The 13,409-nt window shown below is 25.3% G+C and overlaps 2 protein-coding genes across 3 annotated transcripts; both read right to left on the bottom strand.

The window, feature by feature from the left end:
* Positions 1 to 2,894: 2,894 nt before the first annotated feature.
* Positions 2,895 to 7,283, bottom strand: LOC128953529 (serine-rich adhesin for platelets-like). Of its 2 annotated transcripts, none has more exons than XM_054299015.1 (4): positions 7,237 to 7,283; positions 6,985 to 7,109; positions 4,026 to 5,718; positions 2,895 to 3,413 (listed from the first exon to the last, which is right to left on the bottom strand). In XM_054299015.1, the coding sequence occupies exons 3-4, from the start codon at positions 5,683 to 5,685 to the stop codon at positions 2,944 to 2,946; spliced, it is 2,130 nt and encodes a 709-aa protein (XP_054154990.1). In that variant the 5' UTR covers positions 5,686 to 5,718; positions 6,985 to 7,109; positions 7,237 to 7,283; the 3' UTR covers positions 2,895 to 2,943. The 2 variants fall into 2 exon arrangements, with proteins under 2 accessions (XP_054154990.1, XP_054154991.1); XM_054299016.1 differs by lacking the exon at positions 2,895 to 3,413 and adding an exon at positions 3,645 to 3,722.
* Positions 7,284 to 10,242: 2,959 nt separating this feature from the next.
* Positions 10,243 to 12,165, bottom strand: LOC128953540 (uncharacterized). Its single transcript, XM_054299028.1, has 2 exons — positions 11,570 to 12,165; positions 10,243 to 10,941 (listed from the first exon to the last, which is right to left on the bottom strand). The coding sequence occupies exons 1-2, from the start codon at positions 12,122 to 12,124 to the stop codon at positions 10,273 to 10,275; spliced, it is 1,224 nt and encodes a 407-aa protein (XP_054155003.1). The 5' UTR covers positions 12,125 to 12,165; the 3' UTR covers positions 10,243 to 10,272.
* Between the last annotated feature and the right edge of the window lie 1,244 nt (positions 12,166 to 13,409).

The raw sequence follows: 13,409 nt of genomic DNA, 5'->3' as shown, positions 1-13,409 counted from the left end.
AATAAAAGGACTACTCTATGGCACCAATCGATTAGGTAGTGTCGGTTCTTGTAGCGTTTACCGGTCCTGGGAATCCCGAATAGTGATGGTAACCCAGACCTCCCTGAGTACCCCCATAGCACTCTCATACCTGTCCGACCTCCGCAATTCGAGATATTCGACTTTAAAGTCGATTTTTTAATGGACGTTATTTATGTATATGAGACATTATTTCAATGTACTTTTTAATGCTACTAATATATCTGAAAACAAAATTTCAATACGATTTCTAGTATTCGAGATATTCGACTTTAAATCGAGTAAAAATTATTTGCAGTATAAACCAGTTGAGAATGCTAGAAAGCATTTCCATACGTACTTTTTTAGGAGTTCGTGATAAAAGTATTATTTGTTGATAGTACTATAAAATACTATCATGATTTAACAAACTTATCATTCAAGTCTAGCATTGCCAAAAATATTATCAAATTGCATATTAATTTTACACACAATTAACAATAATAAATTTATACATTTAATAAAATAAATAATATACAGTAAAAATAATAATTAAATGCAATATACAAAAAAATCGACTATAGTCGAATATCTCGAATACTATATAACTTATAGAAATGTTGATTTTATTATGATAGTTATTATTAAAAAATACATTGAAATCATATATCATATGTATAAATAACGTAATTTAAAAATTTCGACTTTCGATTTAGTCAAATATCTCGAATACTAGAAATCGTATTGAAATTTTGTTTTCAGATATATTAGTAGCATTAAAAAGTACATTGAAATAATGTCTCATATACATAAATAACGTCCATTAAAAAAATCGACTTTAAAGTCGAATATCTCAAATTGCGGAGGTCGGACAGGTATGAAAGTGCTATGGGGGTACTCAGGGAGGTCTGGGCTACCATCACTATACGGGATTCTCAGGACCGGTAAACGCTACAAGAACCGGTAGTGTCTGTCTCTGTGTGTATGTGTATGTAATAGTCATAGGGATAGGGATTAGTTGTCAAATAAATTAATTGAAACTTTTTTGTTGTTGTTGTTGTTGTTGATTGACATTTAATTATATAATTATTTAATTTTATAGCATTTTCATACCCTGGTGATTGACGATTGTCTAGTTGGTTCTGGCAATTAGTAATCAGCCAGTTAAATACATGGGTAGGCTCTCCCAAATGGTTAGACCATAAAGTTTTCCTATTATTATTAGTAGTAATAGTACTATTAAATTAAATTAAAAATAAATTAAATTAAAAATAAATTAAATAAAAAATAAATTAAATAAAAATAAATTAAATAAAAATAAATTATATTAAAAAAATAAATTATATATAAAATATTTTATATATTTAAACAATATTTTTATCTTAAATTTTAAACAATAATTATTTGTAATTACAGTATAAACTATAGTAGTTATTAATTAATTATTAATTATTTAATTTTTTATAAAAATAAAACTTACCACTCATTAGTTGGATTGCCATTCAAATTCAATTCAAGTAATTCATGTTTTATTTCAACTAATTTATTATCATGGTCATTATGATCAATATTACTCATTTTATTTTTTTTAAAAAATTTATTATATATTATATAGATTTTATAGTAATTATTAATTTTATTTCAAAAAAAATGTTTACAAATAATATTTCAAAAATTATATAATATACAGTATCATTGATATATTATTTTTAGTAATATTATCATGCTCATTGTTGATATTATATCAACAATGAGCATGATATTATTACTAAACAAAATTCCTATAGATGTCTCACTATTACAAAAAATAACCAAGCTTATATACAGTATTTTAAATAATTAGAAATTTTTGAATATTTTAAAAATTAAAATTTATAGCTTATATATATAACTATTTTTAAAAAACAAACAAATAATTAACTAGTTTATTTTATTAATATATAATTTGTTTTACATAAACTTTTTTTTCTTTAAAAAATTAATTTTTTGTTTAATTTATAAACTTTTTGAAATATAAATAGTATAAATAATAATATTAATTATTTTATTTTTAATAAACACATTTACCTTGTTAAACATTGCTTAATTTATTAATAATAATATGATAAATTTTGTAACTTTAAATTTTAATTTCCCACACCTCCATCCCCCCCCCCCCGATGATTAATAAGTAATGTAAATTTTAAATATACCACTATTTTTCTATTAATTAAATAACTGTTAAATATCAGTTATTACAGTGTCCCCTATTCCCCCACCCCACCCCCTATTTTTGCTTTTCCCCCCACACCCTCGTTTAATTTACTAGGGGGGAGGGGGTAGTTAAAAAAATGCAAGTAAATACGGTAATAATAGAGAAATTATTTTTAATTTTTAAACATTAAACAAAAATTATACATCAAAAATTAAATGTTTTAAACAAACAAACAAAAAAATTAATTAATATCATAAATAATATAATTAGTATTATTACTGTTATATATAAAATATTATTATATCATATAAGTTATTATATAATAAATACATATATATATATATATATAAGTTATATACATTGGTTTGCAATAATTAATTATAGTATAATTAGTAAACTAATAATAATAAACAATTAATTTAATGTACTGTATGTTTGAAAAAACATCAATTAATTATCATTACTTTTTCAAACAAAAATCAATCAATAATAATAAAATTAATTTTTATATAAAAAAAACTTTTATACAAACAATCAAATTGAATGAACAAAACATTAATAATAATAACAACAAAAATTTTTTTTTATTTGATAATAAACTGAAAGAAAAATAAATTTTTAGCCAAAAAAAATCAAAAAAAAAAGTTTCAAAAATCATCACAAAATTAAAATAAAATCAATTAATTGATTGATTGATCACTGAATCCAATCCAATCCAATCAAAACGGTTGGTTGTTATCGGGGTTTTTCAATCATTCATACCGATTGGACACCGATTTTCTTGGTTTATCGAAATGTCTGAGCGGTGTCGGCCTCGACAACGGATGCAATTGATTCAAATGATTGTTAAGACTGGTCTTCCATTTGAATTGTTTGTGACAAAGAGGACAGACATATCGTTCATCGCTTTTGTTGTGAACGCTGCGGATGTGGTCAATGATATTTTGTTTGCTACGGAAACAATGGCGGCATTGTTGGCACCGGTAGACTGGCGGGCCGTCCGCCTGAATCGATTCGTATTGATAGTCAAGCGATTGTTGCGGCGGCGGCGGTGATGTGGCGGCGGTTGCAGAGGTGGTCGCGTTGTTGTTGGCCATCGATGTCGTAGATGAACGAACTCTTGTATACTTTGCTGCCGATGCCGATGGTGTTGTTGTTGAAGACTTTGGTCGCCATTTCATTGGCGATGATGGCACTGATGATGAAGACGATTGTAGCGGAACTGTTGAGGGATTTATTGAATATATATTTATATACAGAAAAACACGAAAAGATTTTTGTTTTTAAAACCCAAACTTAACGAGAGTTTTATTAATTTTTTATTATTTAATTAATTGAATTGAATACTAATTGAAAATATTTTTTATTTATTATCACTTTTTTTTATAAATAAAAAAATAAAATAATAATTTTTTGTTTGATTTATTTTTAATTTTATGTGGGAATGGATTGGTTTTATTTTGTGGACGTTTTAAACAACATTTTTTTTATAAATTTAAAAATTTCATGTAATTATTATTAAATCAAATCTCTGAATGTGTGAGAGAAAAAAAAAGAAAAATAAAATCAAAAAATAATTATATATAATAATTAAAATTATTTTATTTTAAAAAAACAAACACATAAAACAAAAAATCGGAAGAAAATTATAGGAAAAATAATAATATTTTTTGTATATTAAAAAAAGATTTTCAATTAGTTATCAATTATTTATTATATAATTTTTTTGTGGTAAGTATTTTGAACGGAAAAAATCAATTGATAGTAAAGTCAAACATAAAAATAAAATAATTTACACCAAAAAAAATAAATAAATAAAATAAATATCACTTACTCTGAGACTTGACGGGTGTCTGAGTCTTGTTTCGTACCGTAGATGACGACGACGACGATGTGGTGGCGGCGGCGGTAGTAGTAGTAGTAGTGGTCGACATCATCATAGATGATGTAGTCTGCGGTGATGTTGTCAGTGTTGTTGTTGTTGTAGTATCTGTTGGTCTTTCATCACTATCATTGTCGTCCAGTTTACTATTGTTGCTATCGCTGCCAATCGTCGACTGATTATTATTAGTATCACTGTTGTTGTTGTCGCCGACAACGACATCGACATTGGGCTCAGTCTTGACCACAGTTTCTTTGGCTGTCAATGCTGTTGTTGTAGTTGTAGTTGTCTTTCGGCTCCGAGTATTTGGTGTCAACAGTGCTGTTGTCGATTGAGAGCCACCGCCGCTACCGTCAGCTGTCAATGAAGTTGTTGCCATTGTTTCCTGGTTTGGCTGATCCGCTGCCATAGAATCCACTGAATGGACACGACTTCGGCCGCGTGTCAGTCTGGGTGTTGGCGGTCTCAACGACAGACTGGTTGAGTCATCAGTTTCGCCGTCGGTTTCCTTTTGCGAGTCTTGAATACCTTTCGGTAGAGTATATTCACTGTACTTAAGAGGAACTCTTCGGGCTCTGGAATGCTTCAGTTGTTGCTGTTGTTGTTGTTGTTGTCTCTTCGTCTGTTGTTGACTACCACTGGTAGTGGTGGTGGTGTTGTTGTGACCATCAATGTCCATGTCTTTCGATTGACTATCACTTTCGGATAATTCCTGAGATTCATCGGCAGCGGCGGCGGCGGCAGAGTCCTTGTGATTGGCTTTCAGTGCAATCTGTTGAGTCCACGATCGGAGCTTTGATTTGGCCAACTTTTCCGATGTCGGACCTGCCTTACCACCACCACCACTAGTCGTCGTCGACGAATCCAGATCTTCATTATCATCGCATGTATCGTCCATTTTCTTGGATGTCGTCATCATTTCCGAGTCGGATGTTATTTCATTGTCGATCTTTGGCGTAGCCGTTGTTGTTGTTGTTGTCGACAACTTCTTTCGTTTGCGACCCCTTTTGGCCGGTCCTGTACTACTAGCAGCAGCAGCAGCAGCGGTACCGGTGCTGCTGTTGTCGACTGTAGGACTGGATGTACGGCTTTTGTTTGTGTCCACTGGTGGCGATTGTTTGGCATCATTAGTACCGCCGTCGCCACCGCCGCCGCCATCTGAGCTCAGATTCTGTGCGTTCGGATCCAACTGACAGAGACCGCTGATGCCTAATATTTCGGCACTTTTGACCAGCGATGACAGCTGACCATTGGGAATGGTAACCTCGCCCCGATAGATAAACTCCAGCATTGCTAACATATCGGTTAGTTTGATACCCGGGACAAACACTACCGGATAGACCATCGGATACTGTTGGTTGCAGTTGATTGTGGCCAATATGTTCTTGAAATACGATGACGAAGCGGCCAGTATTACCCGATGAGCCTTAACAGTAGTACCGTCGCAAAAGATGGTAATATCCGTTAGGCTTTCGTCGGTAAACATCGACTCGAAAGCTTCGGACATCTTTAGGCTATGATTTACCCGAAGAAGTTGCAGATTATTGCTGTCGTTGTTGTTGTTGTTGTGACCATCAGTACTGCCGCCGTTATTGTCGGTAATTGTGGACATAGTTGACCACTATATTGATCTCTCTCTCTCTCTCTATATATGATAATTATTTAGGTATAAAAATAATTATTATTTTATATTATATAATAATTATATAATAGGAGAAAATTAGAAAAATTATTTATATTAATAATTAATTAGTAGTTATATAACAAACTAAACCAAAAAAAATTATGCAATTATTTTGTTTAATTGAATAATCAATAATAAAATATCTAAATTAATTAAAATATAATTATTTATATGATATATATAAAAAAAATAAATAAATTTAATGATAAATTTAATTAATTTTTTTATTTGTCAATACTATTAGTATTATTATTAATATAATTATTATTTTGATGAATAGTATACTATTAAACTTATTGTCAAATAATTTATTTATAAAATAATTTTTTTACTATCTTAGTCATATAGTTAAACTTATTATATTATTATTTTTTTTAAAAAATATAAAAAAAATAAATATTGCCACATATACAGTATAATTTAATTATAATGTGTTTTTATAAAAAGTAAAATTTTTTGACTTTTTTCTATAAATATCTAATTTCCAATTATATATGTTTTTTTAAAAAAAATAAAAATTAATTTTATTATTCCCTATTAATTAAATTAATTGTTTTATAGATACTTAATTTGTTAAAAAAAATTATTTTATATAAATATTTTTTACAATAAATAAATAGATTTACTGTATATTTTAAAAAACATACTATAATTGCAATTAAATAGATTATAATAATAATAATAATCAAACTTAAAATTAATTTTAAATATACAATCTATATATATATATATATGATATACATTGTATTTACTTACATATATAACACGATAAATATATGATATATATTACAGTATATACAGTATAATATATATACTGATATTTAAGATAATAAAAAAAATTGTTATTGAATTTAAATATATATATATATATAATTACATTAAATAGTTGGTAACAAACATTTAATTTGTTATTATATATGATATATATCCTAATTCACACTAAATATGATTATATAGATATTAGTTAATAATAATAATAAGCAAATAAAACTATAAAAAAAAATTATATAATAAGTATTATTAATATTATTATATCATAATAATTGTATGGAAAAAATTCACTGTCAATGATAATGATAATAATAATAATAATAATTACATTACAGTGTGCTATATATATATAAGTACAATATATCTACAGTACATATATGCTATACATGTAAATAACTATACAATGAATTACTTATATAATATCATATATATATATTATAATGAAAAATCAATTACCTTTTAATAATTTAATATATATAGTAAACAGTGGTCACACACACACACATACACACACAAAATAGCCAATCAATTTGGTTGATAGATATTAAATGGTTGTCCCCAAAAAAATAACTACCAGTGCTCTTGAATGATGATGATGGTGGTGGTAGTGGCGGTGATTATATGTATGTATATATATGTGTAAAAAAATTGACAATAAATAATAATACTATGTATAATAATAATAATAATAATATACAGTGTGCTTACAGTTTTTCAGCCATTGTCTACAGTGTTTGACACTGTGCTACACTACCAGTGCTGTAAAACCCTACCAGTGCCAGTATATACAGTAGTAGTTAGTAGTCTCTAACTCCTGTGAAGTAGGCTTATCCAGTAGTACACTGTTAGACACCATATACGCTAACATTGGGAGACACAGTATATGGAAGTGTATTAAAAAAAAAATTTTTTGTTTAAATATATATATATATATTTAGAATAATGATATATATGTATAAAAATTTTTATTTTATTTTTTTCTTTAGTTAATTATTTAGTAATTTATGTAAATATTACAGAAAAATATTTTCTTATTTTTTTTTTTAGTTTATGTTATGTACTGTTTCTATGTGTTGTATATAACACTTAAGTTTGATGTTTGATAATATTCTCACTAATGGTTATACGATTTATTATTATTATTATATATATATATATATTATTAATAACTTATTTTTCTGTATATATATATATATATATATATATATATATATATATATATAATATATTATTCTGGAAATTACATTAATATAGTATTTAATAATAATAAACAAGAATTTTGTTGTTATTTTTATTATATATATATATATATTATTAATAGTTAGTTATTAGAAAATCCTATTATATTATAATTAGCTTTTATTTTGTTTATTTTTTTATATGTTTTTTAGTCTATCCTCTCTCTCTCTCTCTCTCTCTCTCTCTCTCTCTCTCTCTCTCTCTCTCTCTCTCTCTCTCTCTCTCTCTCTCTTATAAATGCTTATATATATATCCTGTTAAACAAGTTAGCAATTTATTGAATATTATTATAATTATTATTATATTAATAATAATAATAAAATTAATATATAATATAAAACCATTTATCAATAGTTATGCACATCAAGAGAGAGAGAGAGAGAGAGAGAGAGAGAGAGAGAGAGAGAGAGAGAGAGAGAGAGAGAGAGAGAGAGAGAGAGAGAGAGAACTTGAGATACATTTTTAACTCTATCTTAATGTTTATGTAATAAGTATTAAAAAATCAATCATAAATCAAAGTCATAACATATATAATATTCAAAAAAAAAATAAATTCAATATAAATATATATATATATATTTGAGACAAACCATTTACTATTAAACCATATGATTTATTTTATTTTTGTTGATAATATTTTTATTATACAGTATAATGTTGGAAAAAAAATATTTTTTTTTTAAATATATAATAAATACAGTATATGTATGATATAATTAACTACATTATTATCAAAATTATATTTATGGTCAAATGATACCCAACAACAACAACAATAATATAAAAATTATATATATATTTATAATAAAAAATGTAAAAAATAAAAATAGTTATATAAATTAAACTGTTTTGGCCTACATTTCGCCAAACATGTGAAACAGTAATAATGATAATAATAATAATAATATGATAATACTTATCATTTAACAAGTTAGCTATCATATAGATATATACAGTATATTAGATAGCAATATATATACTGATATTATTTTAAACTAAAAAATATGTATTTTAGGAAACATTATCGTTGAAAATGTTATCACATATATATCATATCATATATATATATATATATGGCTTATATTATGTATGTGTGTGTATGTATGTAATTGTATCATACAATTCACGAGCATTTTCGCAATAACTTAATAATAATAATCATAATAATCACAACAAAAATATCAGATGATATATAATTATATATATTATGACCATTAAATTAACAACAACAACAACAACAACAACAAAATTGATAGCCTTAATAAATAATATCATATATTTTATTTTAACTATATATATATAGATATAAACATTTTTATGATACAGTAGTTATCAATATATATTGTATATATGATACCTTATGTAAATTCATGTGATGTTTATTTTAATCTATTGAATACAAAATAAAACAAAAATAAATAAATACATAATCATAAACAGTAAACAATTTATTTTTTTTATTATTATTTTTACTGATTTTAAAATATATATAGATTTTTCAATATACAGAATAAATCAATTAATTTTTTGAAATTATATTTYTTTGTATTTAAAGCTAATATAATAATAATTTATTAATTATAACTTATTATTATTTATTATTATTATTAAACTATCAAGTTTATTTATTTTAGTTAATTATTAGTACCAAAAAAAATTTAAGTACACTTGAAACATGTATTATTATTATTATTATTATGTAATTTTAAAAAATATAAAAATATTTTTTTAACATTTTGTTTTTTTTGCTAAAGTAATTGCGACATTTATTTTATTTTTAATTTTTTTTGAATATCAAATTTGTTTTAAAATTTATTTTTTGTTTGTTTGTTATTATTTGTTATTCAAATTATTTGCCCAATTTTGATAATTAGTTTAAGTTACAGGATATTAATAATAATATTAATTTATTTTTTTTCATACAGTAATATCCAAATATATGTAATTTTATAGAAATTTTTTGAATATATAAATATATAATTTAAATCTTCAATTAAATTAGCATATTTGAAAAATTTTGAATATTTTAAACAAACATATTTTTAGGGATTTAGTTTAAAATGCATTTTTAAAAATAATATAAACATTTAATTATAACTCGTTTAACATTTAAAAATAATTTTGTTGTTATAACATGAAAATATATGATAATTTAATAATAGTTAGATAAATAAATAAATAATAAATTTTTAATAACTAAAAATAATTTTTATGCAATTGATTTCAATATATATATATATATATATATATATATATATATATATATATAATTCAATAGTTTATAACTATAAAGTAATACTTAATATTGAATATTTAATTATTTTATTCAAAATTATAATCAATAAATTAATTTATATATAATAAATAAAATAATAATAATAATAAAATTTAAATGCATATTATTAAATAATTTCTAATAAATAAATAGCTATTAATATTAATAMTAATTATATAGTAATTTTGRWAAAAAACGGTAGTATTTTTTTTGGTGTTATTGTTGATCGGCTACAGGTGCGCATAATAATTGATAAACGATCCATCGGTAATGTTATAATAGCTCAAATCAAACTGATCTTCCAGTGTAACCGTACCGTAGGTCAGCAAAACATCTTCACTGTCGATACTGTGATGGATCAGACGGATCTCGGTTTTCAATTGACCAATAGATCCCTTTCGGTCGCAACGGAGGGCAACGGTTTTCGGTAGAAAATCTGAACTCAAATACGGATGACGGATATTGTCCCGGGAGTTCATTACCCGTATCTTAACGAAAACTTGGATTTCGTCGCACTGGACCATCGATAGTCTAGTGGTGGTGGACATGGGATCAGCTGCTATGATATCTTGTATACCGTAGTCGATCAACGATTTCATATCGTTATCCAATTCGTCCGGACCATTGAATAGTTTCAATTTACCGGATCTAATGTTCAAGATTTTCATCAAATTTGTCTTGACTTTACCCAATCGTTCGTACGGATCGACATCAATGGCCGTACCATTGTATCGGACGGACACACTCTTCAGCCGACGGATCTGCTGTTGTGATGCTGATGAATGTTCTTTGAATAGACTGTGACAAGTGGTCATTTCGTGGGCACATTTGGACATACAGTCCAACAGTTTGGCCGATTTGGTCTGTTCTACCGCCAGCTTAAATTCAATGCTATTTATCTATAGTAGTAGTAGTAGTAGTAGTAGTAGTAGTAGAGGTAGTAGTAGTAGTAGTAGTAGTAGTAGTAGTAGTAGTAGTAGTAGTAGTAGTAGTAGTAGTAGTAGTAGTAGTAGTAGTAGTAGTAGTAGTAGTAGTAGTAGTAGTAGTAGTAGTAGTAGTAGTAGTAGTAGTAGTAGTAGTAGTAGTAGTAGTAGTAGTAGTAATGGTAATAAAAAATGACAATTAATTTTTTAATTATTAGAAATTAAAAATCAGCATGTTAATTTTTGGTGTCTATGTTTTATTACCTTATATTATAGTCAATATTATTATAATTTATATTTAATTTTATAAACATAATTATCACTTAATTACTGTAAATATTTTTTAATTTTTACTATTATTTTCTGTTATTAATTAACAAAAAAATAATTATCTATAAAAATGTTAATTAAATTTCTATTATAATATTTCCTTAAATAAAAAACACTAATATATTATTAAAATAATAATTATTATTATTTAGATCTCATAGTAAATAAATGCTAAAAATCTATTATTATTATATTACAGAAACTTTATTAACAAACAAAAAAACTAATTAAATAAATATTATTATTATTATTATTATTATAGTATTATATTTACCGAGTGTCGGGTCTGCCGAAACTCATCGTCCAATTTCTGATAGTTGTTCCTATAGGTCAACAATTCGGCTTTTAGTTCATCGATTTGTTGCTGCTGTCCATCCAATTGGTCGCTTTGGTCGCGGACCAGATTATGTAACTTTTCCATACAATTATGTTCATCAAATTCGGTACGATTGGCCAGTACTTGGCCGCAACCTTTTTCGCATCGCAGCGGCTTTTCGGGATTATACGGACACTGACCGGAATGTTTACCCAGGCTTTCCAGTTTGACCACTACCCGACATCCGTACGACTCGAAATCGCATTTAATATTGAGTTTGGCCAACAAATTGGTAACAATTCGGGGCGATTTCATACCGTTTTCGCGGGCAATAAACTCCCTGTCCAGCGGACACGTTTGTTTGCCTTCCCGTAGCCAATCATCGAGACATTGGCCACAAAATACGTGTTCACAAGTGACCACTTGTGTCGGCTTCTGGAGTACGCCATCGCATATCGAACAGATCAGCTCATCGTCGACCGGACCCTCAAATCGGGTTAAATCGTAACCCATTTCCTACTCTATCTCACCTCCCGTTCCTTTAACTACTACTGTTCCCCACTTTTTTCTATAATATATTCCCATATTATTGGAAATTATAATAAAAAAATACATTTATTTTTATTATTATTATAGTTATTACTGTATTATAATATATTTATTTATCTGTTATTACTTATCACTAAAATTAACTTATTTTTTGTTATTTTAGTTTAGTTTTTTATTGTTGTTGAAAATGGTTTTAACCTTATTTTCTTCAACAACAACAACAACAAAATTATTAATAATAATAACAACAAAATTATCTCTCATTTTTCTACTTATATATTATTATTTTAAAGTAATTTATTATAATAATAAAAAATTATCCATAATTTTGTATTGAAATACATAAAAAATATATATATTTTAAAATTTTAATTAATGACTTACTTTTTTTATCAAATTTTAACAAAATAATAAATAAAAACAATATTATATTAGTTATCAATGAAACAAAACAAACAAAACAAATAATTTGTATAAATATATGAAGAGTTTAGTTGTTTTTATTTTTTGTTGAAAAAATTTTATTTGTGATAAACTTTTGCTAATGAATTAATTTTTTTTCAAAAAATAAAACAACAAACAAAAACAAAATTACAACCAAACAAAAATTGGATGATTTATTTGCTTGAAATATCATATATAGATATAATATATTGATCAATGGATTAAATGTACCAAAAAATTTTTCAACAAAAAAAATTCAAAAATTAATAAAAAAAAATATGAACTTGTAATATATATATTTAAATATTTAAATAAATTATTAAAATAAAACAAAACAAACAACAAACAAAAAATAAATTAACAAATTTAAGTCAATGTTACCAATAGTATGAATATAACTGATACTAATAAAGTATTTTTTTTGTTGTTGTGTTTTATTATTATTATTATTGTTAATAATAATATCTATAGTAATCATGTATTTCATTGTTAGTGTGTTAGCAATTATTTTATTTTAGTTATATCTTTATTATTATATATATTAATTTATAAGTATATTGAAAATATAATAAGCCTTTTTATTTTACAGGTATTATATATTTCTATGGTTTTAATCATTTAATTGTAATGGTAATGAATAATAACATATATAATATATATATATATAATCTTTATTTTTTAGTTAATTTCATATAAGTATATGAAATCAAAACTTATAATATATATATATTATAATAAAATATAATATGATATACTGTTATCTATATATATATATATATAAAGATATGATTTTTTGTTGTTGAAT

Source organism: Oppia nitens, unplaced genomic scaffold, assembly GCF_028296485.1.
Source record: "Oppia nitens isolate AA-2021 unplaced genomic scaffold, nextdenovo-longstitch-racon4-pilon3 scaffold22_pilon_pilon_pilon, whole genome shotgun sequence".
Classification (NCBI taxonomy): Eukaryota; Metazoa; Arthropoda; class Arachnida; order Sarcoptiformes; family Oppiidae; genus Oppia; species Oppia nitens.
This window is presented reverse-complemented; position numbering and strand designations above follow the sequence as displayed.